The sequence below is a fragment of the Hylaeus volcanicus genome, chromosome 3, assembly GCF_026283585.1.
Source record: "Hylaeus volcanicus isolate JK05 chromosome 3, UHH_iyHylVolc1.0_haploid, whole genome shotgun sequence".
In the NCBI taxonomy this organism is placed as follows: Eukaryota; Metazoa; Arthropoda; class Insecta; order Hymenoptera; family Colletidae; genus Hylaeus; species Hylaeus volcanicus.
Genome location: NC_071978.1, coordinates 3,089,582 through 3,112,161, shown reverse-complemented (window position 1 = coordinate 3,112,161; position 22,580 = coordinate 3,089,582). Strand labels below are relative to the sequence as shown.

The window sequence follows — 22,580 nt, the reverse complement described above, 5'->3', positions numbered from 1 at the left end:
TGGAAGATCAATGAGAAAGCTGTGCATAGGAATTGTACATTATTTGATCGAGTAAGAGTACAACTCTTTCCAAAGAGATAATATAGACAGGGGGTATGAAAGGTAATTAAATAATGGTCCTTCCATAGGTTGACCCTAGAAAGAGGGTCGTTTTAACATAGAGGGTGCTTATCCATCGTATATCTGATTGTATGAATCGACCACCCCAACAGACCACCTATGTTCACATTTACTTGGAACATTACGAGAGTTGTTCAGAGAGAGAGAGATGGTGGGGTGTGGCCATGGTAGAGAAGTTGCACGGAAGATTCGATTCGTACGCGGTACTCCCCGTATCAGCGAGCGGAACAGTGAAAGTGTATCCCGAGTAAAAGTGGTTTCGATGCAGGAACGTTGTTGTCTACTGTCTCGGGCTCATTATGGGGAATCAAGATCGCGCAGAATTCTCTGCTAGTGGCCGGTTTCTTTCCAGTCGATCCGTAATACATGACAAGGGAGCGAAGCGTGAGGGGGTTACTTACGCGTTCCCTGTTTGTTCCGTCGATAGACCAGGAAGACGCGTTTGCTACCGTTACGACCCAATACCGTTTCCTGTCGATCTCAGGAAAAACAATCTCGACTAATTGAATCATGCGCAGGGTTACTCAGGCACGCGAACGTCAGCGGTTAACAATCTTCGAGTGCGATTCAGGGATGGACAAGATTCGTATCTAGATAAGAATGTCAAGAATGACAAATAAAGGCGAATTTACTTATTACGGAATATTCGATCGACCCAACCGTTATTCGAATAAAGTGTTACCCATCCCTGGTGTAATCTTGATTAATTCAACATCAGGAGACATTTCATACATAGTTTATTAACAAAGAACACGCTACTAGATACTAGAGTAAGAAAACTTAACGTGTGTATAAAATCGTAACAATAACAATAGCATTGGCAACGTTGGTGTCGACCGAAACGATGTCGATACGAGACTCGTATCTACGTCGTTTGCGTCGAGGGAGTATCGCCATCATCGACGTGGATGAATCTGGATGTCAACAATCTAGTCTGTACAGGTATGCTATATCTTCCCAGATGGGATATCCATAGGATTTCCTATCTATGAAAATATAGTCATGCTTTACAAAATAATTTACAGATTTCCAATACATGGAAAGAGAGTGTACCCGCACAGATCAGATTACTGAGTTCATTTAAATAATTTTCGGACGTTGAAAAGATTCCAAGCGGATCAGCAGCTAGCTGAACGGTAGCTTAGTGCCATCCTTTGCCCTTCGAAGTGTAATGGAATACGTGCTTGTAGACTGGAACATGAACTGGATACGGCTTGGCAACGGGAATCGGGAATTTCTTCTCCACGTATACTGGATACGGCTTCTCAACTACGAAAGGCACCTATGCGAATGCGAGATTAGACGTTAGAGCCATCGATCATAGGGACGTGATTGAGCTATCCAACATTATATCGTTAGTAAGGCACTTGAACGCTTATGCTTACATGTTTCTCCACTACAACGGGTTCTGGTTTCTCGATGGGAACTTGAACTTCCTTGACGACTTCGACCGGGTAAGGATGAGGAATCTCGATAGGAACGTTGTGAGGCTGCGGGATCGGGATTTCTATCTTTTGAGGAATTTCCACTGGCACCGGATGAGGTATCGGGATCGCTGGAAAGGTAAACAAACGCTATTAATTACCACGTTCTCGAAAATGATGGCGTTCATATATCTACTTCAAAATTAGATTAAGTCTAAATATTCAGTCTAAAATATTTACCATATTTTTTATAAATTGGTATCTCCACTGGCTTTGACTTCTCCTCGTAGGTCGAGTGACCGTGATCTTCGTCGTAATGACCTCCAGAGACCACTCCAGCAAACACAGTGAAGCCCATCAATGCAATCTGTAAACGTGAAATGATTAATCCTGAGTTGAATACGTTGGTACAGTGGGTATTTTTCGATTTCATCCGTTAGCAAATAGAGGGTAGCAGTACTACTCGAGCTTAATAAATCGTTAACATATAATTGTTGAATAGGAATCTTACAATTTGATTCATAATTGCAGGTATTCGGATGGGTTCGTTAATTGTATGAGCACAGGAACTGAACGTTGAATGTCTATGGCAAGTAGAGCACCGAGCTTATATAGTAACATCGATTCCACCACCTTTCACTGATTCCTTGCACTAGAGTGTCGACCCTTTCCAGGGTATACTGCCTCAGGTCTCACCACATGGCAACCTTCGGAGGAAGTCTATGCACCGCACCGATGAATATGAAAGGTTTGAGTTTCATTTTTCGCGCGGTTCATTGAACCGTTCTCCGTCTACAGTGCACCGGAAGTTAGGATTACGCGTGCTCGAGAACGCGGGAAGTGCACAGAATGGAAATGTTTCGTCGTTAGGGTAATACGCTCCGTTCAGTGGGTCGCTTTTGGCTTGAATGGAAGAATTTTATCGATGTCAGGTCTGGCCGTATCTTGTCTGCAGTGAGTATGGTACACTCTTGTCAACTAATTACCCATTAAAATTTATTTGAGTTGAAATGAATTTAAATTAAACCTTTAGTTGAATCGTTTCTTATTTATTCAAGTACCCAGGACACGAGGAAACCTTCTCCGTCGAAGGAGGAAGCCCGTCCAAGGCAAAGATTAATCTAGATTTCAGAACGTCCAAATTTAAATGGAATTATAAATAATTCTATGAGTACAGCTAAGTCGCCGACAAAGCGGAAGAGCAAAGACGCGTTCGGATGCAACCGCAAATTTACACGGCCGTTCCACTTACCGGAAGTGAACGCCTCGTGCGGTTGCGATAACTTCCAAAGACGATTTCATCTACGTGGCAACTGAACGCGTGTAGGTTGCGTTTGGAATTGGATATTCGAGAACAGAGGTCGAAAAAGAAATTCATTAATCGCGCGCATAAATTGTAATCGTCCTCTCCGAGGAATTTAGCGCGGACCAGCGAAACTTTTTTCGAAAGCACTCGGCTTACTGATGCGAGAAAGGGCGGCTACTCGTACGATTTCTTTTTCGGGTGTAGCCAGTCGCGCTGTATCACGTAAATCTCAATTTTACCGGAAGTGAAGGTGAAGAACGTTCTCTGCTGTAAAGAGATACAAAGCTGAGCAAATTTTTCGGCCCGACGCGACGGAATGAAAGTCAGAGCGCGTTCTCTGTGTGAAAGGATCTCCCGTGAAAAAGTGATCAACTCGAGGACTTCCTTTTTACTTTTTTTTTTTATTTATTTTACATCTGATCACGCTCTTCCATTAATGAGTATCAACCATCACATTTGCGTGGGGTCCATTTCCTAATACGTAATGTATGGTAGTAGAGCCAGCTGCGATAGTTCCTCAAGATTTATGGGAAGTCATTAACTATGTAACTGCAGGCTGTGTGAAATCGTGAGTTCCAAAAGGAAACAGGAATCTTCGACCTCACACCAATTCATCAATTTACAAATTCCACAGTCGATCCAAAGTGTGAAACTTGATAACTTAATCTTTTCATCGGCGTATTATTCATAATTCTCAGAAAGAATTTTCTTCTACACTATGTTGAATCTTTTTTTGGGACGAGGTTCAAGAACGGAAAGAACCAAATGACTTTTATCTTGATTTTCTCGCGGTTTCCTGTAGCATAATTACTCTACAAAGTAACGATCCGCATATTATAAGCGAATCACATTCACCGCAATACTTTATACATATTTATAGAAGGGAATGTTCCTCCTTTCTTTGCTGAATATTATCTCTGGTGAATTTTATCGTCATAATTAATCAATTTTTTCATCATTTTATTATCATTCCTCGTATCATCGCTAATTTAATGTCCAACTTTATCTGCATAACAAATTAGAAAATGGAAAATTATCGGATCTGTTAAACCAGTAGAACACTATCGTGTCTATAAACACAGTACTTTCGTAGCGAATCATTGAATCGGTGAATTATATAAGCTTTATAATTCCTGCTTCTTCTACAGATATGGTAGTGTTTTGCTGCATGGTTGCTTGGGCTTTTCCTCCTTTCTTCTTATCGTTGGCATTCTGATAAAGTATGCTGGATTGTGGAGATAGAGTTGCACTTTTCTCACAGTTACAGACCATTGAAACGCTTCCCTGTGTTTTTTTAAATAAATGTTTCCTGAATTGGTGCCACTGTAAAAAATTCATTCCTTCAAGATCGATCCCACAGATGAAGGGAGGAGTCAAGAGTGAGAGAAGAAACTGTACCTGCCTGTACTTTCGTAGATCTTTTTTTTTTTTTTTTTGAACATTCTTGGGCTCGGATGATACCAGTAGCGTTTCTCCGAGCCTGGCTTTGAAAATTTATAATTCTCATGCGGAGCGGGATCCTCTTACTTCTAGCAAGGCTTTAATTATTCAACGCCATCTCGTCGTCCAGGAAACATCGCGACGCAATTTGGTTGTCCGCTAACGTGTATATTAATCCCAGAAGTCCGGAGATGAGATAGAACAGAAGTTAAATGCAACTGTGGCAGGAATTTAATGCGAATGCGGATAATATGTAATATGGTAATATCTCTGGATAGGGGACCATGCAACCGTGAGCTATCATTTCACGGTGGAAAGTTTGTCTCGGATTTCGGTACGGTTTACATGGCTGCACTGTTTACTATGCGTGAATTTCCGTCGGGCTAAGTATAGAGACAATGTTTGCATTAAACGCAAGTATTAGGTTTTCCCAGAAAGCGTAACGTTTCGATTTACGAAAGGGTCGCTTGCAAAAATAAACCAGACGTATACAATTCAGGAAGTAGGTGCGACAAATGATCAAGAAAGTCAACTGAATTTTCTCTTTTAAACGCCAGTGTTATTCCATCGGATTCCACTGACACACATTCAATCAAAATTGTCAGACCTTCGAGATACAAAATCGGGGATAACCATTCTCTATACTTTCACCGAATATTGCCGTTTCTCCGAATTTGCTGTCCCGGGGCACGAAGGCCATCCAATTCGATGAATAGAGCTCTGATTTCTCGACAACATTCGCGAAAAGCATCGCCGCACGTTACCGTGGAACACAGAAGTTGGAGGGACTGCTGAATATTTTCCCAGTCTTGTGTTCTGGATAGGAAAGGAGACCTTCAGGAAAGGCGTTACAGTTCAGCTTGGGCGAGACAAAATTAATGGACACTGTCCACATCCTTGTGACTGTCCTGATTGACAGAATGGCACATCATCTGCATTCCTTACTTTCTCCGCGCAGACTTCATTTCGTTCTCGTCTTTTGAGGGATCGATCGCATAAAGTATCTTTGCATGATCGTTTGACGGAAGGATAACGCATCCTTTCTTTGCAAATGAACTTGACTATCCATCACTTACCTCATCATTTCTTGCGTTAACGATGCGCTCGTGAGGTTCGATTAAACGCTTCCTCTTTTCCGCGTTTGGAATTGAGATTGGTAAAATCGAGAGTGAAAGTCGATTTTGAACACGTTCCTCGTTCCTTCGGCACCTCGACGATTATTAAAAATAATAAGATGTCTCGATCAACGTACAACCGCATGCTGATGCGAATCTAACCTTGTAACGATCTAGAGGAATTTGGAGAGGAGCAAATTTCGAGCGTGACAGATGCATTCTCTTTTCCCCGTTACGTTACTTTTCTGCCGCGAATTAACGAAGGTCAGTGACAGAGGAAAGCATTCGCGGTGATTACTTTCGCTACGAGCGCCCTGTACGTACGCTCTCCTTTCTCCTCCGCGTCATATTTCATCATTGTCGCGAAATAACGACCAATAATCGTGATGTCGCGTGAACGTAACATCGTAACTTGGTAGTCTTTCGTTTCCTGTACCCCTGATTATAAATGTAGGAATTAATTTGTCGTGGTTTGCAATTCAAATCAACGTAGTAGTAAGCTTCCTCGCCCATAAAGCAACGATTGGAAATCATCTTACACCGACATGTTTGTAATCACATAAATAATTTATTAATAAATTAAATGGAAGTACAAAATCAAAAGGTGCAACGCGTAACATGTAGAAATAAATACAGAACAATCAACAATCCAACGTCCCACGATCAATGTCCCTTGTGACGGTGAATGATCGTTTTGTAAATTGGAATTTTGATGGGAATTGGCTTCACCACGTGAAAAGGAACGTGTTTCACTATAGTAAACGGAACTGGCTTCACGATCTTCACAGGAATGATCTTCTCTACTGGTGTGGGCACCTTCTTCTCCACTTTCGTGAACACTTGCTTCTCCACCTAGACAAATTAATTTTACGTTTATTAGAGCAGACGCAAAGCAAGACCGGAGATAATGAGATAATGAGATAATGAAATTAATCAAACCGGATAAGGAACTGGTTTCGATACAAAAACTGGAACTGGGTAGCTTTGCGGAACTTTTTCGACTTGGAGAGTACGGACGACAAATGGGACGTGCTTCGCCACTGGTACCCCTGTTGGAATTAAATTTAACGACGAGCTCAATTTTATTCGAATAATAAGAATTTGGCTAAGATTTGCCATGACCTAATTACCAATTGTTTTAATAACGGGTATAAAATGGCCGCCTCCACCATAACCTCCCAGGTCATGCGAGTCCCATCCTCCCGCGTCTGTGAAAAAAAAATTTGTATGTTATCAGAGAATCCAAAATAATTGTAATTGTCGTCGTGGATAGTTCTATGACAATTCTGGTTTAATTATCGATCGGACCTATTTCACCCAAACCAATGTCGTGCCCATCGTGACCTGTATCGATTTCCCCCAATGTCAGTCCATGACCGCCCAGCTCGCTAGTCCAGCATGACCCAACGACCGTCATCAGTATTAGAATCTTAAAAACAAAAACATCGAGGAACTTCAGCATTACAGAAAAACGACACAGACATCTTAGGATCCGCATTGCGCTTAATCGATATCGATTACAGGCATTAACGATGGCATAATCACGTACGAGCTTCTCCATTGTGTTCCTCGGCAGCGCATATGAGTACCTTGTGAATAAAAGATAAACTCAAGAGGGATTCTTCCAGTTGCCACTTTATATAGCTGCACAGAGAAAATCACGCGGCCCCACTATCCTATTCGCCACCTTCACTGTGGCACGTTACATTTCTCTGGTTCCTTCGCCGTGGGTTCCCGTCGAGGCTGTTACATAACGCAGGATTTCCGTCTTTCCTTAAGGAGGCTTTCTTCCAGCGTGTGTAATGATTCGTTTTTAACGAATTACACTTCCCGAACGTGGAAGTAATTAGAGTACACTCGAAAAGTTTGAAGTAAGATGTCAAATTGTCGAGGCCTGTGAAGGTATTTCTAGAGAAGGGTAAGTGGATTCACGGTGCTTAGGTGCATTATTCACGATCCCCCTGCTTTCAAGAAAAATCCAATTTATATTTCGTGAAATTCGTTTAGTAGCAACTTCATGATTTCACTTCCTTATTATTTATGGAGTTCTATTTGTAGGTCTGCCGATCATGGCAATAAATTTGTTATTTAATGGACAAAGATTAAAATTATCGAGACAGACAGGAATAGGAGAAAATATGACTCCACGTATATGTAAAATATGCAAATGATTTACTAAGTGGTTAAAAAACATTTAACATAATCTGTTTATTCAACTGATAAGATAGAAAGTCCCCATAATCGCATGATTTGCATCTTTCTTCCAACAACTTCCTTTTGTTTCCATTATGCAACTTAATAGCACACCTTTCTAGACGCGATCGATCGAACTGCTACATGTTGCTACACAAACTGCACCACGTTTCACACTGTAACAGTACTTCCTACTTCCAGGAAACTGGTCAGCAGCCTACCCATTAATATTAATCGTGAGCTTGAAACTTGTAGGTCTTCCACATAATTTCTTCCCTGCTCTTTCATTTGGCAAGGTCATATCAAGGTCACTGTGTTTTTTTGTATGTATTTTACTTTTACATTTAAGTGCATGTACTGTGAAAATAAACAAAAAAACTCTAGACGAACTAACAAGTAATCTATTTTTAACAACATGTATATTTAGACTTGCTTCTAAGAAGCAAGTATCCGATATAAACCCACGTCACAATCAATAATACATAATAATGAATAAAAGAACAATTCCGGTAAGCGTGAAAACTAATTTGCATCTGTATTGTTATGCTGACTAATAATCGTTATTACAGACTCTTGCGTTGGCTACCTAAATATGGAATACGTCAAAGGAAGCTTCACTTCCTACGAATTTTGTTTATGGCTCCGAGACGAGCATCCCTGGTCTTCACGGCTCATTTACGCTGCTGGATTGTGCCGATCAGGCTCCCACCTATTCCTGAACTAGCCTATCCACAACGTTCACTTTCCACGAATCTCCTGCCAAGGTATCAAAAATACCAGTGAAAGTTTTGATTGCGATCCGGAGCACTTAACTCGGATACATCAATGTGTAGGCTGTGTATTCAATTTGTGCGAAGCAATAGAAAAAGTACCTAATCCTTCCAATCCTGCGTGGAAAGTATCGTCCACGAGCAGAGAGTTTCTCCTTCGTGGAATCGTTAGGAAACTTAATGAACAATTTCAAATATTTATCCCAAATGTCAAATACTTCGCTTCTGACGTTAAAAAATTTACGATGTCAAGAATTTAATTGCGAATCACTCGTCGATTAACGTATACGAATGTACAAATAATCTCGAACGTTAATTGCATACGCTCCGCGAGAATGTGTCTCATCCGATAATCACATGTATGTTTTACGAGGTAGATGAAACGACTCCTGATATCTAAAAGGAAATCTGCTCTCAGGTCCTGGCTACGATCCACTTTCTCTCCGAAAGAATTCACGTGTATATATTTCTTCAGACTTTTTATTGAAAAACATAAACAACAACGTTTGGAACTGGACTTAGTAACAATAGAACAGTAGTAACAACAGTGCTGTAACATATATACAAGTGAAGCTATGAATGCAGAGGCTTCTGTGTGCTTCCACCGCAGTTCCATCAGGGCTGGCTGTTCAGTCAGAAAGCGAACCTCGAGCAATGGCGGTGGACATCTCTGCGATCGTTTCGGCAATGGTCAAGTCGAACGTTCTCCGATGAATCGTTAAATCTAATGCTTCTTCGCGTGATGGTATATCGTTTTGTAGACGGGGATCTTGATCGGATACGGTTTGATGACAGGCACTGGCACGTGCTTCTCGATCGTGATGGGGATTGGCTTCTCCACGGGCACGGGGATGTGCTTCTCCACGGGGAACGGTACCTTCTTTTCGACAGGCACCACCACAGTCTTCACGATTTGCACAGGCACTGGCCTCGACACTGGTTGAGCCACGGGATACTGCTGAGGGATACCCACTGGTATCGGGTGAGGCACAGCTATTTTGTAGTACTGAGGAACTGGTACCCCTGAACGACAGTAAATTAAAAGCATTACACGTTGGAGACGCAAATAACCACAATTAATTAAAGACGAGTCGAGCAGTCTAACACTCAACACTTTGTACTCGACTTGAAATAAATTGTCTCGAAGCGACCGAAAGCTAAAGTGTGATCGAAGTTGTTATTAATAAAAATGAACAACACGCTAACTAAAAAATGACTAAGCTAACTTACCGATATGCTTGACGACTTTGACGGGCACAGGCTTTGTAACCTCGACGTGCTCGGATACAGGGACACTCTGGACACTGTGATGTCCTCCGTCCAGAGAAACGCCACCATCGCCACCACCTTCGTATCCACCGCCGAGGGAGGAGTAATCACCAGACCCTAAGTGTCCAGAGGATCCTTCGAAGCCACCGTGTCCTCCAGAGGATGCATCGAAGCCACCTCCAGAAGATGCTTCGTAGCCACCGTAACCTCCCGAAGATGCCTCGAAACCGCCGTGACCTCCCGAAGACGCTTCGTATCCACCTTGACCTCCCAAGTCGCCTCCGTAACCGCCTCCGTAGCTAGCACCACTGCTGTAACTATCTCCGCCACCATAGTCGTTGCTGCTATAGCTTCCACCACCGCCATAGCTGCCACCGTAATCGCCACCTCCGTAACTTCCACCCCCTGACGAGCCATGATCCTGATCGGACCTTTCTATCGGATAGAAACCTCCGTACAGCTGAGGGTGGTTGTAGTTCTGATCCTGGTTCACGATCACCGGCGCGGCCGCGGCCAAGGACACCAGAGAAAGCAGCGCCTGTTCCCGAAGGTAAAGTTCAAGTCTGAGCGAACGTGCATTCGAACGTCGAGTGAATGGAGGTGAATGTACTTGGGAAAAGTCCGTCGGAGATTATCCTCGAGATTATTACCCTACCAGAAACATTAACGCGTTCGCCACCACTCGATGGGGTCACTGTCCTTTACGAATCACTCTACGTTTGTAATAACTCGATTCAACGTGTAGAAGATGCACGCGATGATTTGTGAATTTTTTCAGATATTTTCTGGAAATTACTGAGAGCGACAGAGTAATAGAAATGTTCTTTCAAGTGAAATGAATCAAGTGTAGATTGTCGCGTTAATGAAAGTTCAATCGACTCGTCGCAAAGCGAAGTAAATTCAGTCCTGCCAGACTCGAGGTTACGTTCGATTATCACGAACGTACCGTTTGTCTCTGAATGTAATCGTAACGACGATCAAGAACAGTAATCAAGAGAATGAACGTTTAGTGTGATCTCTAACGAGCTGGCTTACTTCGCCTTGTCACGGTGGAGAGTGTTTTGGATGATCGTGCTGATACAGGCGTTGCCCGAATACTTTACTCACGATTCTGTTCATGTTTGGGCGCATTTGGCTTTGGATACCAGGTTGCTGGTTGTAGCAGTTCCTTCGCCGACTGATACATCTTTGCACATTGCTCGTCTTAATATACCGGTGAGCCTTTCACTGTCGACGATGTAGTTTAGTCCGAGCTCCCATGCCGGTGAATTGCACGCGACCGGCGCATTTCTTTCACCGCCATCGGTCCAACGAACACAGCTGTGTGCTGGCCACTTTTGTTAATTCGCCAGCGCCGCGCGAATTAGACATTAACTGCATTACTCGTGGGCGTGCGAGAGTACGTACACTCACATTCTATAATCTTTGATTCGTTGTTGCTACCGTACCAGTAACATTACGTTAATACATGTTCAAGGATCGATGAATTCTGAAGATTCCCACAATTCGTTGGCTTCGTAGGTTTGTTTCACTAGTGACTCTTCGATCGTTTTAATTCACAATCGCCACTGAAAGGTATACAGGTGTAATTAAGGCGGTAGTCGCATGTTACAGGATAAAAAATTGACGATCGTTGAGTCGTTTTTTGAGGAAATTCACGGGACGGAATCGGATGAAACTGACTGCATTAGTAGATACGCTTATAAAGATATTGCGTGCGTCTTTTTATGAAATTTTCTTTCAATAATGTATGAGTTACAAGTAGTGGTTCTGTCGAGAGCGATACTGGAAATGTTGAGCATGATTCTGTTTCAGTAGAGAAAGAGTTTTCCAACAATGTTTTACTGCTTTAAATGGCCAGGAAGCAAAGTGAAATTTAGTTACATTTATTTTCCTTCGTGGTTTCGTAGAAAATCAAATAAAAGGAATTAATAGACTATCACGAGCCTCCAGCGAGCGTGAGAATTCCTGTCCGATGAATAATCAATTTCTTTCATAAACCGACAGCTGGACAGGAAGAGAGATTTAAGTTCGTACTTTGCATGGAATCATAGCGATCGAATTTTCTGCATTGCATCGAGTCCGATCAACTCTCTATGTATTATATTTCCCTTCGGTCCTTCCGCAATTATATTTCCTCTTACTGCTTCAGTCATCGTGTCGCAAAGTATCGAATGAAGTTAGAAAGTGTTCGACGCAGTCTCAAGTGTCTCGACGAAGGTACGTAAATGTAGTTCTACAATGTATCTTATCAAACTATCGTCGAGTATCCATTCACCGTTAATTACTAAATCAGAGATTTCATCTCTGCAATATTTGCAGAAGTTTATCCTGAACTTGCGAATAGTTTGCTACGCCCAGGAAAGTTTTCGAAACTGCTGCCTGATGCTGTAATTAATATCTCCAACAAAAACTGTAGAAAACGCTCGTGACGGACGACAAATGGGTGGCTGGCGATTGCATGTCCGTGATACCTGAGACACGTAACATGCTCACGCACCTCAGCGATTTATGAGTTGCGCTTGTGGAGAGAGCATAACGAAAATCTCTTAAAACCAACTAGCAACGAATGGACGCGATCAGCTCGCAGCTATCCAGAAAATTATGATAATTAAAAGAGCAAGGCGAGGCTTAAAGAAATTCATGACTCAACTGGTCGTAATGATACTTTAGGTATCTTATGGAATCGATGAAACGGTCTGTTACTCCGACGAGGACTTCGTAATTGATCCAAGTTAACGATAAAAGTACAAGTTGTCGTTTAGATCGACAGCCGTGAATAGTATCGACGTTTCCGAGAGTTCAAGGTACACGCACGACCGCGCCGTGGAAATAGTCCCTGATTACACGGCAGCGTCCACGCGACTATTGCACTGCTAGACTAATCATTAGTCGGATTGATTCACAGGAAGTAAATGGAGTTTTCCGAGCATGGGAAATTACTGGAACAATCTCTAACTCTTAACAATGACGGATAGCTCTGGGTCATAGGGGCGCGTCGATGAATCTGCACGCGTAATCCATCAGGCAGCGTCGAATCGGAGTAAAGAGCGAACAGGGAAATGATACGACTAAAAAAGGATGATTCCTCTTGGTACTTCGTACAGTGCATTTCCATTTGAATAGAAACAAGTTGAACTATTTAAGCTTTTATACGAAGAAAATCATCCTTTCTTAAATGATCTCACGAACGCATAAATGAAAAATACGATTAACAATTAATCATTTATTTGGCAACCGAGCAACAAAACGAACAATCATAAATACTGCTTAATAATACATTGGATCAAGGTCTGAGACAATTGGTCGTCCCTTGTCAACGTAGGCGTCTCGATTCGCTGGACGATACTCAGCCTCGTGGTCTCTTAGGAAAGCGAACTTGAATCCTATTGCGTGTGTCACAAGACGAACATGGGAAACATGCGTTCTTATCCTTCATGCAGACGCGTATCGGTAGGAATACATCTCCGCGTCGCGGAGTTGTTTAATGCCATCCGTGCCCGTGAGACTTTACTCGGTGGAACACGTGCTTGTAAACAGGTATGTGGATGGGGTAGGGCTTCTCCACGGGCACAGGTATGTGCTTCTCCACCGTAATGGGCACGGGCTTCTCCACTGGTACTGGGATCACCTTCTCCACGGGAAACGGAACCTTCTTCTCGACTGGAACCGCAATGGTCTTTACTACAGGGATCAGCACTGGCTTTGCCACGGGCACGTGAACTGGATAAGGCTGTGGTACGCCTACAGCCACCGGATGTGGCACTGGTATCGCCACAGGTTGGGCGACAGGTACTCCTATTAGCGATCAGACAAAGAGTCTAGTGTGAGTTATATTTGGAACGAGTCGTGAAAGCGCGTTCGACTGATGGGGGGATTCCTAGAAGAGGGAATCGGCGAGTCGATTTGGAAAATTGAAAGTGGTTGATGCTCTGCTCGCCAGATTGGGAGGTGTCGAAATTCCCGTGTCATATTTATAGATCATATAATTATATATAATTTTAGACTGAATTTTTTCTCGCGCAACTAATTAACTTACCAATATTTTTGATTACAGGTATCGGGACAGGCTTAGTGATTTCGACGTGCTCGCTGACTGGTACAGCAGCTGCGTAATGGTGTTGGACGTGTCCTCCGTGTAATCCGTGATCGATTCCTCCACCTCCGTAGCCGTAGGAGCCATAATTAGACAAGCTATCGTGAATACCTCCCGACAAATGTCCCAATTCCACGCCGTGTCCTCCTCCGTAGCTACTACCACCCCCGGACACCCTGTTACACAAGGAACCAATTACATATTGGGAAAATAATTTAATCCCTAGGAACATCGAGCGATCCCTTACCCTTGCCAGCCTCCATAATCGCCTGATTCGATACTGGCCAACGCTGACTTTGCAGTCAAGCATACTACGAGCACCTAAAACAGTCGAATTATAAAATAAATGAAAAGCATGGTTCTCTGAAATCTTTCATTAACGTTATAGAGTCTCCGACCCATTAGCCTCTGAAGAAGACGAGCGGCGCGGAGACGAGGGAAGCGTGTCTAATTAAGCCGAACAGATTTCACAACCATTACGCTCGAAACTCTGTCATCGGAAGCTACTAAATCACTTATGCGCGATGATGGGTCCACGGTTACTTCCTTCTGCAGTGTGGACATGGAAGCTCGCATCGAATGGGAACCGGAACGTCAGCCAACCATCGCGTACGGATGAAAGTACCGCGAATACCAATAAACACTTTTCACTGGCATTGTTTGCAGTATCAGCGCAACTTGCGAGGGGAGTGGAATTTTTAGTCACAGTCCACCGCTTCCCCACTTATCTCTGCCTGCCGTCTTTCCCTTAGGAAAGGCCTAGTTACTTACATGAGGCCAAAAGGTCATTTTCTGGCCACTCGATGAGGACAGTGGAGATGAAGAAACGGATGGGGATACTGCGGGTCGTTGACGATGGACCGCTCCTTCTTATACGCTTTCTCCCTCTCCCTTCCAAGACGATGATCTCTCCTGAAAACCGGACCTGCATGCTCGCATTCGTATCTTACACTAGCGTATAGGAAATACGTCCATGCGACGAAACGCGACACCGACATGCTCCTGGACATCTTAGACCACCACAGACTTTCGATGTCACGGTGAAGCTAGCATTGAAAAATTGAATGCCACGTGCTATGCATCCCCTTCTTGCTTGGACACAGTCGAGGTTTCGCTCTTTAAAGCTTGCAAATCTCTGCTTACTGGACTTGTAACTCGTATCCATTTGTAGAGCATCTACCTGCGATAGATGCAATCTGTTCCAACGATTCTGGTCCCCGTTATCAGAGTGCATCCGTGGGGTGAGTCCGAGTGGTACTAACGATGCACCTGGGTAATCATTCGACCTCCCCAAAAGGCATCCATTTCGAATGTCAACGATGGAATGCATACAGACCGGAGCGACGTGGATGTAGATTTCTCTATAGGGCGATCGAGATTCATACGCGGAGGGAGCAGATCGTTGGTCGCTCTTCCTCGAGAAACGTTGACGGAATGCACCGCGCGATTCGCTGGCTAAGGCGGACCGAGTGAGCGTGGTGAACGCCCATCGCGATTGAGCCAGCGATGAAAGTGATTTCCTTTCCTACTCCGGCTTCTCTTTCTTCCGTTTTGTCCTATTTCGCGATGTCACTTGTCATGGGATTCTTGAGCGGAAGTCAAACGTGTCGGCTTGCTCCGATTTAAGTAAACGCGTGCTATATTAAGCGCCTTGGACTTGATCTATAATTTTTTTTTTTTGCGCGGTAGAAGTAGCGGTTAGCAGTGGGCTAGTTCTATAGCCAACTTTGTACGCGTGTCTTGTTGCTCCATTTTATAAGATAAATTTATGGAGAATATGCGACGGTTTGAGGAGCTTCATGTACCCACGATAGGATTGAAAGATTCACGTTGTGAACAGCTTCAGTGAGAGTAGCGCGGTCTTTCACGCAATAAGAAAGGAAAGAAAATAAAACTGGATAGGTAAAAGGCAAAAGGCGAGTAAAGCCAAAAAACTAGCATCGATGAAAGTATTTGCCGGTCCGGTGTGAAAGGAGGACTGCTCACCCGTTATAATAGTAGTGACTGCATGAGCGACCGACACTGGGATCCTATCGATGAAACAGGTTAAATCGTGCTACAAATCGTTCACGAACGGTTTGTCGTACGACGTCGTGCTTGACTAAGGTCGAGTCGAATGCAAGGCTATGTTACTGGATCGGATAGATCGATTCAGACGTCGCCATAACCGATGCTCGCGCAAGATAATCTAAAGTGTAGTAGTGATTTCTAGCACCTGTCTGTTTATTGATATTGGCGTATCAAGTATATTCGTGCAATAAGAAAGTGCGATAAGAAATTCATTTGAATATGTCGAGCAGGATGGGGAACTTGGGATCATGTCAAGCGTCATTGGTTCCGTAATCATTGATCGTAAAATCGTTACATGGTTGAATCGATGATGAGGTGCAAATGATAGTTTTGAAAAGCTATATATTTAGAAAACACTTTGCATTTAGTAAACTCCCGTTTCGAATATTCTAGACGCGCAAACTATAAAAATTACTATTTTCCAGAAATAGAACTCACACTTTTTGGAATTGTAATATAAATAAACGATTCTTCCTGGAAGTTTCCCATCAAATCAATTGCAGAAATTGGTCGTAAAGTAACCTATTGCTACTCTAATACGCCATCCCCGAAGAGGTTAAGCTCTCCGGCCGTACTGCAAGGGTGATTCAACGTGGAATGTACGCGCATCGTTCAAGACCCGGAACGGGTCTTTCTTTCGTACGTTGACCAGGACGCTGACAGAAAGGGCCATTGTCCAGGTAAATGGTCAGGGATCGGGCATAGGAGTCACCGGGCCAAGAAAGAGTGACTTTGATCGAGCGACTTTCTTCCCACGTAATTGCTCCCGATTCGTGGAGCCTCGGCAGCCCGACGGGATCACCGTGACTGGAGACAGCGGAGAAAAGGGGTATTACGGATGGTCAGGAAAGAGGCGAGTGAAAGGATTCCGTGCTGGACACGCTCGTAGATTCGATGAGGAGAGTTTATCCAATCCGGTCGTTCTCCTGGTGCAAAGCTGCTGGGGCGTTGTATCGCACGTAACTGGACACGGATCTCGCATTTTTCGGTCGTCGATACTCTGTCTTCCTGCCGAACGGAATCGTGTCCGGCCACTTTCACTGCGACTTCCCTGCGATCGTACGGCAAATTGCGATCCCATTGTCTCAAATCGGTCCAGGAAACGGTAAATTCGAAAGGGAGCTCGCCTCCCACTCCCATTCACGTCGATCACGACGATGGTCGCGAAACGGAAACGGCGTCGTTCCGACACGGTCGCCTTTAACGATCCATTTGTCGCGACGATCGACCGGCAAGTGTGTCACGATCGTGAGCTGTTAGATAATCCGTCGCGGATAAACGTGGCTCAGCGAAGCGTGAGCTCGATGACACGGGAAGAGATACGGTCCTTTTCGGTCAACAGAGGCGATTAAATTTAATGGACGGTCGCGAGAACCGGCACAGTAAGTGATTCTGTTGCTGGTCTCTTGCGATACAATGCATCCATCGGTGAAAGCACACGAGATGCTTTCTTCGCGCGACACGCTACGTAAATTAGCCGCTAGAATTGAATAATGAAGATCCCATGTTTGGTACTTCGTTGTTTAGATCCAGAGGAGAATTTTTGAGCGATGGAAAATTGATGAGTATTTCAAATAAGTCGTTGGAATTTATGAAACAAAGTTTATTTGTAACAGATTTAAAACATACATGGAACCGTCACCGTAACTGTAACAGGTGATATAATAATAATAATAATAATAATAATAATAATAATAAGTTTTCGTGTTTATAAGGCGATGAGGCCCTCAACGACCCCAGGGGTGATGGGGTGGCTTCTGCAACGCGGCAAGCTGCACAGCGTTTGCTACAGCATTTTCCTTCGCTGCTATGACGTCCTTTTCCTGTAAGTCGATGAAAACTGTCACCCTGTTTCCTTTTCGAAACGCATTCTATAATCTAATATAATCTAATCACACCAATTGTTCCTTTAACGTTTCGCAATACCTTGGCTTCCTGTTCACTTTGACTGATCTGTTTGTCAACGTCCTGCTTTTGCAACTCGGCGGCGGTCGCGGCAGCGTTCCGTTGAATTGCAGCTGCTGCAGCCGCTTCCCTGGCTGCGGCCACCCGTTGCGCAGCTGCAACTGCATCCTTCAAAGACGCCAATTTCTGCTGCAGGGCCACTAGCTGCTTCGCGCTAGATCTGGCGTCCGCTTCGGCGGATGAGGAAATTTCCTGCGACCTTCGTGAGTAATCAGAACAGAAGTCAGAGTGACACCTTGGTACTTGTTGAACTAATCTTTATTATTTTATATCTGCAATGTTTACCTAGCTGCAGCCTCCCTCGCCGCAGCCTCTTTCGCTAGAGCAACCTTTTGCTGAATAACTGCAGCTTGCTTAGCCTCTGCTACCTTCTGTTGAGCCGCGTGCACGTTATGGTTCGCTTCGTTGGCCTGCTGGATAGCCCTAAGAACGTCTGGAGGATAAGCGATGGTGGGAGTTCCGGGAGCTGGGTCCTTCAGAGCCTGGAATCGAAACGAAGGAATGAAAACACGAGCCGATGACATGGAAATATGAAAATTACCTGAACAGCGACGTTGTGCGTGGCTTGAACTTGGACTTGCGTCAGAGGAACGTCTGGTATTCCCGAAGGATTCCAAGGAGCAGATCCGTAGCTGCTGGGGGCCCATGGCGAGGTGGAAAAAATTGGCGCCACTCCGAAGAAATCGTATCCAGATGGTCCGAATAACGTCACGCCTCGTTTGTCTTTCTTCGACTGCGATTTTGGCTCCGCGATCGCGACGAATGCGAGAGCGACGATGATCTATGGGTATTTTGGGGAAAATTTATTTTCATGTCTGTTTACTAAGTTTTCTCTAAGAAAAATCGATTCTTTGAGTTTGAAGCAATCGAAGATAAAATAATATTCGTATATTGAATAAATAGTTGACCGGAGTAAGTATATTACCGTGTACGAGGTCCTCATCTTGGAAGAGTTGTGGATGAAGATATCGATGATACTGAATTCTCTGACTCGAAGGACGAGTATATATACAGATTCGGATTCGTAGGAGAATGCCCTATCCGCGTCGATGTAATGACAAAATTAATTAAGACTATCGAGATAATGAAAAAATTGACATACCGCGGCAGAATTACAGGTCTTTATTGTCTAATTACGATTCGTTGCGGCGGCATTGCTGTACAATCACCGCACAAAGTGCCGACTACCTGCCTAGAAATTGATGGACCGCCACAAATATGATATATTCCCATTCAGGGAAGCAACGAGAACTATCTGTATCCCAACGTGCTTCCGGTAAGTCGCATTTCTCATTGGGAGAAGGTAAATTCACTTCATCGGCGCCATAAGTAACGTCTATCGAAAGTCACCTTCACTCTTCATACGTCCGAACCTTGATAGATCTTAATCCAGCGTTTGGATCTAGACTTCAGACCGAAATACTTATCGCCGTATGGAAATGTAATGATACAGCACCGAACGCTACCTCGTTTACAACGCAACTTTATGCAGAACGTATATACAAACATATATAACGATACAAATTTTATAACAACGTTTAAACTAGTTTTTATGCTACATCCTGTGCTTGCTACTCTTATTCAATTAGCGGTGCCTTTCGCAGAGCTGAAGATTTTTATTTTCTTAGGAATTTTGTGTCCAAAGCCTCCTTCGAACGCAAAGACGTCAGAACCATATCCTTCGTTATCCTTGAAGCCTTGCGGAGATTTATGGTATTTGAAACTTGTACGACTTCCTTGGCCTACAGCATCTTGAGATCCGTAGATGTCTTTATCCTTACGCGAGGATCTCGAACGGTAGCCTGAAATTTCAAAGTAATTGTCAAACACGATACATTAATTCTTTTTAAAATTAAGTTTAAACGATATTGTACTCACTCTGTTTAGGGGAATCTCTTCTGTACGACGCATCATACTCTTCATCCATATCTTTGTCGATGTACCTAAGCCTAGAGGTATCTTCAGAAGTGTCTTCATTTCTTTGGTTCTCGTAACCTTCATCTTCCTCTTCCTCTTCATCTTCAGCCTTGTTATAGGGCTTTGGCGAAGTGTCCTCGAAATGATATCTAGACGCCGTATCATCGTCGTTGTCATCGCTCGACGAAGAGAAATCGCTATACTTTGTAAACGGCTTCTCTTCAGCTTCCTCGTCGCGATTCTGATTCGAGTACTTGCCAAACTTATCGTCGTATTCCTTGAAAGGGAAAGATATCGAAGGCTTGAAGTCACCCTCCATAAGAGGCGCATTGGAGTGCTTGTCTGGTTTGGATTCGTCGTCGTCGTCGTCGTCGTCGTCGTCCTGCGCGTTTGGACGGTATTCCTTGTCAGAAGGATTGTACCCTGGATGACAAATTAAATTAGTGAAATGTCATCGAAACCCTGATTTTTATATAAATTCTTAATTACAAACCTTCGTCGTCATCGTCATCGTCGTCCGTGTCATCCGTTTTGGGCGGAGGAGGATTCTTCCCATTAACAATTTCCACGTCTGTTAAAATACCCTGCGAGGGCGGAAGGTTTCGATGGCCACCAGGAGTTTGAACCTGTTGAATATTTCCATGACCAAAGTGCAACTGTGGTTGCGTCTGGAGGGTTTGATATCCCGCCGAAGAATATCCACCGATATTGGGATAGACCTGTATCGCGGCACCCTTGTACTGTGGGAAATATGGATTGTTCCTTGTTGTCGAAATTGGTACCACTTGGCCTTGAAAACTGGAAAAGGGCGACAGGAAGGGCGCACTCATCTGCACATTGTTCACTTTGGGTGTTCTGGCTGGGAAGTTGAACTGATCTATAGGTTGTAAGATCAGCGATTGACTTTGTACATTCGCGAAATTCGGGAGAAGCTGGTGACCATTTTGGACCTGATGAATGGGCGCGGCAACCTTGTTGTACGGATTGTTTTGGAAACCGTTCACGTAGAACTGCTGTGCTGGAGGCTTGGGTAGTTGGTAGTTAGACTTGTACACTGGAACCTGGGTGTCGGATGATGCACCGTGGACACCTGAAAGGAAGTACGAAATAAGGTTGTACGTAGCTTCCCTGAAGAGGAATTTTTAATTGATCGGAAAGAAAAATATGGTTAAAACTTGAATACTTTACCTATTGGTGATTTCTGATGCTGAGATTGCTTTGCAGTCACAGGGTCATTCGCAACCTTGTAGCCAGCAGACATGGTGAACAAGTTTCCAAAATATGGCGAAGACTGCTCCTTCAGTTGTGAATTGGACTGACGAATAGATTGCGATGGGCCAGCATAGGGTTGCTTGAAGAATCCTTCGTATGAAGGCTGACCAATCACCAAAGATTCTCGTGGAACACCTTTGACATCCTTGTAATAAGACGATGACTTTGGGCTACCGTTTTTAAAACTTCTTGCATTCGGACTGGATAGCTTCGTTTGGTGAAATTTGTAATTTCGTGGAGCATTATGGTCAGACTCTACGATTCCTTGCTTTGGTTTCACAAAACTCGAAGTCGAAGATTTCTCGTCCGCTCGCACAGCCAAACTCAGTGCGGATATGAATAAAGTGGCGTAAAAGATCTGCAATGTATCGTTCATGTTTACGATCAACTGGCGTGGAACTATTTCACGATTCGAGCGATGAGCTCGTCGAGCTCATTGTTAATTCTTATAAACGAAATATAAACTGCAAACGATATCGACGCAGGTCACGGTTAACCGATTAAACGAGCACAGACAGACACCAACGTTTGTTCTTAACTGACAGCGACCGAGGCTCGGTGATCTTTTATATTCAGTGATTAGCGATGCGAGACGACTGAATGGGTTTAGCTTTTCTACGTTTGACAAAAAGCGTGTCGAGAAAATCCGAGTCGAATCTCCGCGACTCTCCACCGATCGCGGACGTTTGAACGGCGTGTCAACGACCTACTTGTTTCTTAATATACAGGGAGTTATAAAATACGATTTCTTTATTGCAGAAAAATCTTGTCAGATAGCACCACCTATTATAATTCTTGGACACTCTGTGTGTCCCCTGTATTTCAATACTATATCTTACTTTATTCTTGGTTCATTTAAATGTAATGTTTGTAAAAGCAATAATTATCAATTTTCTAACGAAAGTGGTAATGAGAGTAATGTTTGAGTGTACCCCATTTATCATTTATCTATTAAAGACCATCAACGCATTTGGTGTATTAATTCGTCTACGGTCAAACAAATTTCAGGATAATTAAATTTGTCAGCTGTACCTGAATGGTTACGAGGAAAATTAATATTGTGTAAATAATATCGAACCAAGACGTTTCAAGGCATGTTTTAACGCGAGTTTCCCGGAAGAGTGCATTTATTGGCTTGTACCATAATTATTTGCCATTCGTTTTAATTAGATGCAGTTTCTAAGCGCACGTCATTATGCGTATATACATCACTCTAATGCTCATAGATTTGTCACAATCAATGAGTGTTTCTATTAAGAAAAACTACAAGTAATAACGATACCAGTCGATACTAACAACTGTCCATTGGTCGTTGACCTCGAATTTCCAGCGGAACCCGTTGTTCCCAACGGCGTAGATCGAAACAGCTATAAAAAATTTGTTTCTAATTGGCTTCAACTATCATTTCTGGTGAAAGTATCGAGCGTTGCTCGCGCGACACATTATAGTTCCAATGCGTTGTCTCTGTTTCAAATCGAATCGTTCATGGTTCGTCGCATTGGGTATGAGAAATTGAGCGGGTAATCCGCGGTCGCGAGGAATCGTAAAAGTAAACCGCGAAGAAGCCGTCAATTCCGCGGTTAACGAATTTCGTCCGCCATTATTGGATCTTCGTCGCAATCG

The 22,580-nt window shown here is 43.6% G+C and overlaps 6 protein-coding genes and 1 long non-coding RNA gene across 8 annotated transcripts; 1 reads left to right on the top strand and 6 right to left on the bottom strand.

The window, feature by feature from the left end:
- Positions 1 to 624: 624 nt before the first annotated feature.
- LOC128873407 (MAGE-like protein 2) lies at positions 625 to 2,162 on the bottom strand. Its single transcript, XM_054116981.1, has 4 exons — positions 2,056 to 2,162; positions 1,785 to 1,911; positions 1,506 to 1,675; positions 625 to 1,402 (listed from the first exon to the last, which is right to left on the bottom strand). Exons 1-4 carry the CDS (start codon positions 2,065 to 2,067, stop codon positions 1,262 to 1,264), a joined length of 450 nt encoding a protein of 149 aa, XP_053972956.1. The 5' UTR covers positions 2,068 to 2,162; the 3' UTR covers positions 625 to 1,261.
- Positions 1,547 to 2,207, top strand: LOC128873408 (uncharacterized). The gene is made up of 3 exons (XR_008456413.1): positions 1,547 to 1,683; positions 1,835 to 1,956; positions 2,076 to 2,207. It is a non-coding gene; the product is annotated as an uncharacterized LOC128873408 (long non-coding RNA).
- Positions 2,208 to 6,068: 3,861 nt separating this feature from the next.
- Positions 6,069 to 6,903, bottom strand: LOC128873494 (uncharacterized). The gene is made up of 4 exons (XM_054117100.1): positions 6,714 to 6,903; positions 6,536 to 6,604; positions 6,345 to 6,454; positions 6,069 to 6,257 (listed from the first exon to the last, which is right to left on the bottom strand). The coding sequence occupies exons 1-4, from the start codon at positions 6,901 to 6,903 to the stop codon at positions 6,069 to 6,071; spliced, it is 558 nt and encodes a 185-aa protein (XP_053973075.1).
- Positions 6,904 to 8,932: 2,029 nt separating this feature from the next.
- On the bottom strand, positions 8,933 to 10,846 carry LOC128873405 (uncharacterized). Its single transcript, XM_054116978.1, has 3 exons — positions 10,745 to 10,846; positions 9,599 to 10,175; positions 8,933 to 9,391 (listed from the first exon to the last, which is right to left on the bottom strand). The coding sequence occupies exons 1-3, from the start codon at positions 10,766 to 10,768 to the stop codon at positions 9,093 to 9,095; spliced, it is 900 nt and encodes a 299-aa protein (XP_053972953.1). The 5' UTR covers positions 10,769 to 10,846; the 3' UTR covers positions 8,933 to 9,092.
- A 2,124-nt stretch (positions 10,847 to 12,970) lies between these two features.
- LOC128873406 (zinc finger protein 512B-like) lies at positions 12,971 to 15,773 on the bottom strand. Of its 2 annotated transcripts, XM_054116980.1 has the most exons (4): positions 14,505 to 14,599; positions 13,981 to 14,054; positions 13,677 to 13,909; positions 12,971 to 13,435 (listed from the first exon to the last, which is right to left on the bottom strand). In XM_054116980.1, exons 1-4 carry the CDS (start codon positions 14,520 to 14,522, stop codon positions 13,122 to 13,124), a joined length of 639 nt encoding a protein of 212 aa, XP_053972955.1. In that variant the 5' UTR covers positions 14,523 to 14,599; the 3' UTR covers positions 12,971 to 13,121. The 2 variants fall into 2 exon arrangements, with proteins under 2 accessions (XP_053972955.1, XP_053972954.1); XM_054116979.1 differs by having other exon boundaries at positions 13,677 to 14,054; positions 14,505 to 15,773.
- A 1,732-nt stretch (positions 15,774 to 17,505) lies between these two features.
- On the bottom strand, positions 17,506 to 18,711 carry LOC128873493 (tol-Pal system protein TolA-like). The gene is made up of 5 exons (XM_054117099.1): positions 18,694 to 18,711; positions 18,310 to 18,549; positions 18,054 to 18,250; positions 17,730 to 17,967; positions 17,506 to 17,626 (listed from the first exon to the last, which is right to left on the bottom strand). Exons 1-5 carry the CDS (start codon positions 18,709 to 18,711, stop codon positions 17,531 to 17,533), a joined length of 789 nt encoding a protein of 262 aa, XP_053973074.1. The 3' UTR covers positions 17,506 to 17,530.
- Positions 18,712 to 19,254: 543 nt separating this feature from the next.
- LOC128873573 (uncharacterized) lies at positions 19,255 to 21,482 on the bottom strand. The gene is made up of 4 exons (XM_054117223.1): positions 20,874 to 21,482; positions 20,179 to 20,775; positions 19,647 to 20,108; positions 19,255 to 19,570 (listed from the first exon to the last, which is right to left on the bottom strand). Exons 1-4 carry the CDS (start codon positions 21,331 to 21,333, stop codon positions 19,350 to 19,352), a joined length of 1,740 nt encoding a protein of 579 aa, XP_053973198.1. The 5' UTR covers positions 21,334 to 21,482; the 3' UTR covers positions 19,255 to 19,349.
- Between the last annotated feature and the right edge of the window lie 1,098 nt (positions 21,483 to 22,580).

What these genes read in the sequence shown, in the direction of transcription:
- LOC128873493 (XM_054117099.1), bottom strand. An exon ending in GCGAGGGAGGCTGCAGCTAG is followed by an intron (nt 17,968 to 18,053) that starts GTAAACATTGCA and finishes TTACTCACGAAG; the next exon opens with GTCGCAGGAAATTTCCTCAT. An exon ending in AAAGTGAACAGGAAGCCAAG is followed by an intron (nt 17,627 to 17,729) that starts GTATTGCGAAAC and finishes ATCGACTTACAG; the next exon opens with GAAAAGGACGTCATAGCAGC.
- LOC128873407 (XM_054116981.1), bottom strand. An exon ending in ACCAATTTATAAAAAATATG is followed by an intron (nt 1,676 to 1,784) that starts GTAAATATTTTA and finishes TTACCTTTCCAG; the next exon opens with CGATCCCGATACCTCATCCG. An exon ending in CCGTTGTAGTGGAGAAACAT is followed by an intron (nt 1,403 to 1,505) that starts GTAAGCATAAGC and finishes GCATTCGCATAG; the next exon opens with GTGCCTTTCGTAGTTGAGAA.
- LOC128873405 (XM_054116978.1), bottom strand. Translation starts at nt 10,768, where the DNA reads ATGCGCCCAAACATGAACAGAATC. An exon ending in GCCCAAACATGAACAGAATC is followed by an intron (nt 10,176 to 10,744) that starts GTGAGTAAAGTA and finishes CTTCGGGAACAG; the next exon opens with GCGCTGCTTTCTCTGGTGTC. An exon ending in CAAAGTCGTCAAGCATATCG is followed by an intron (nt 9,392 to 9,598) that starts GTAAGTTAGCTT and finishes ACTGTCGTTCAG; the next exon opens with GGGTACCAGTTCCTCAGTAC.
- LOC128873573 (XM_054117223.1), bottom strand. Translation starts at nt 21,333, where the DNA reads ATGAACGATACATTGCAGATCTTTTACGCCACTTTATTCATATCCGCA. An exon ending in GCATCAGAAATCACCAATAG is followed by an intron (nt 20,776 to 20,873) that starts GTAAAGTATTCA and finishes ACTTCCTTTCAG; the next exon opens with GTGTCCACGGTGCATCATCC. An exon ending in AAGAGATTCCCCTAAACAGA is followed by an intron (nt 19,571 to 19,646) that starts GTGAGTACAATA and finishes TTGAAATTTCAG; the next exon opens with GCTACCGTTCGAGATCCTCG.
- LOC128873406 (XM_054116979.1), bottom strand. Translation starts at nt 14,664, where the DNA reads ATGCAGGTCCGGTTTTCAGGAGAGATCATCGTCTTGGAAGGGAGAGGG. An exon ending in AAATGACCTTTTGGCCTCAT is followed by an intron (nt 14,055 to 14,504) that starts GTAAGTAACTAG and finishes CGACTGTTTTAG; the next exon opens with GTGCTCGTAGTATGCTTGAC. An exon ending in ACCTGTAATCAAAAATATTG is followed by an intron (nt 13,436 to 13,676) that starts GTAAGTTAATTA and finishes GATCGCTAATAG; the next exon opens with GAGTACCTGTCGCCCAACCT.
- LOC128873494 (XM_054117100.1), bottom strand. Translation starts at nt 6,903, where the DNA reads ATGCGGATCCTAAGATGTCTGTGTCGTTTTTCTGTAATGCTGAAGTTC. An exon ending in CATTGGTTTGGGTGAAATAG is followed by an intron (nt 6,605 to 6,713) that starts GTCCGATCGATA and finishes CAGACGCGGGAG; the next exon opens with GATGGGACTCGCATGACCTG. An exon ending in CGAAACCAGTTCCTTATCCG is followed by an intron (nt 6,258 to 6,344) that starts GTTTGATTAATT and finishes TAATTTGTCTAG; the next exon opens with GTGGAGAAGCAAGTGTTCAC.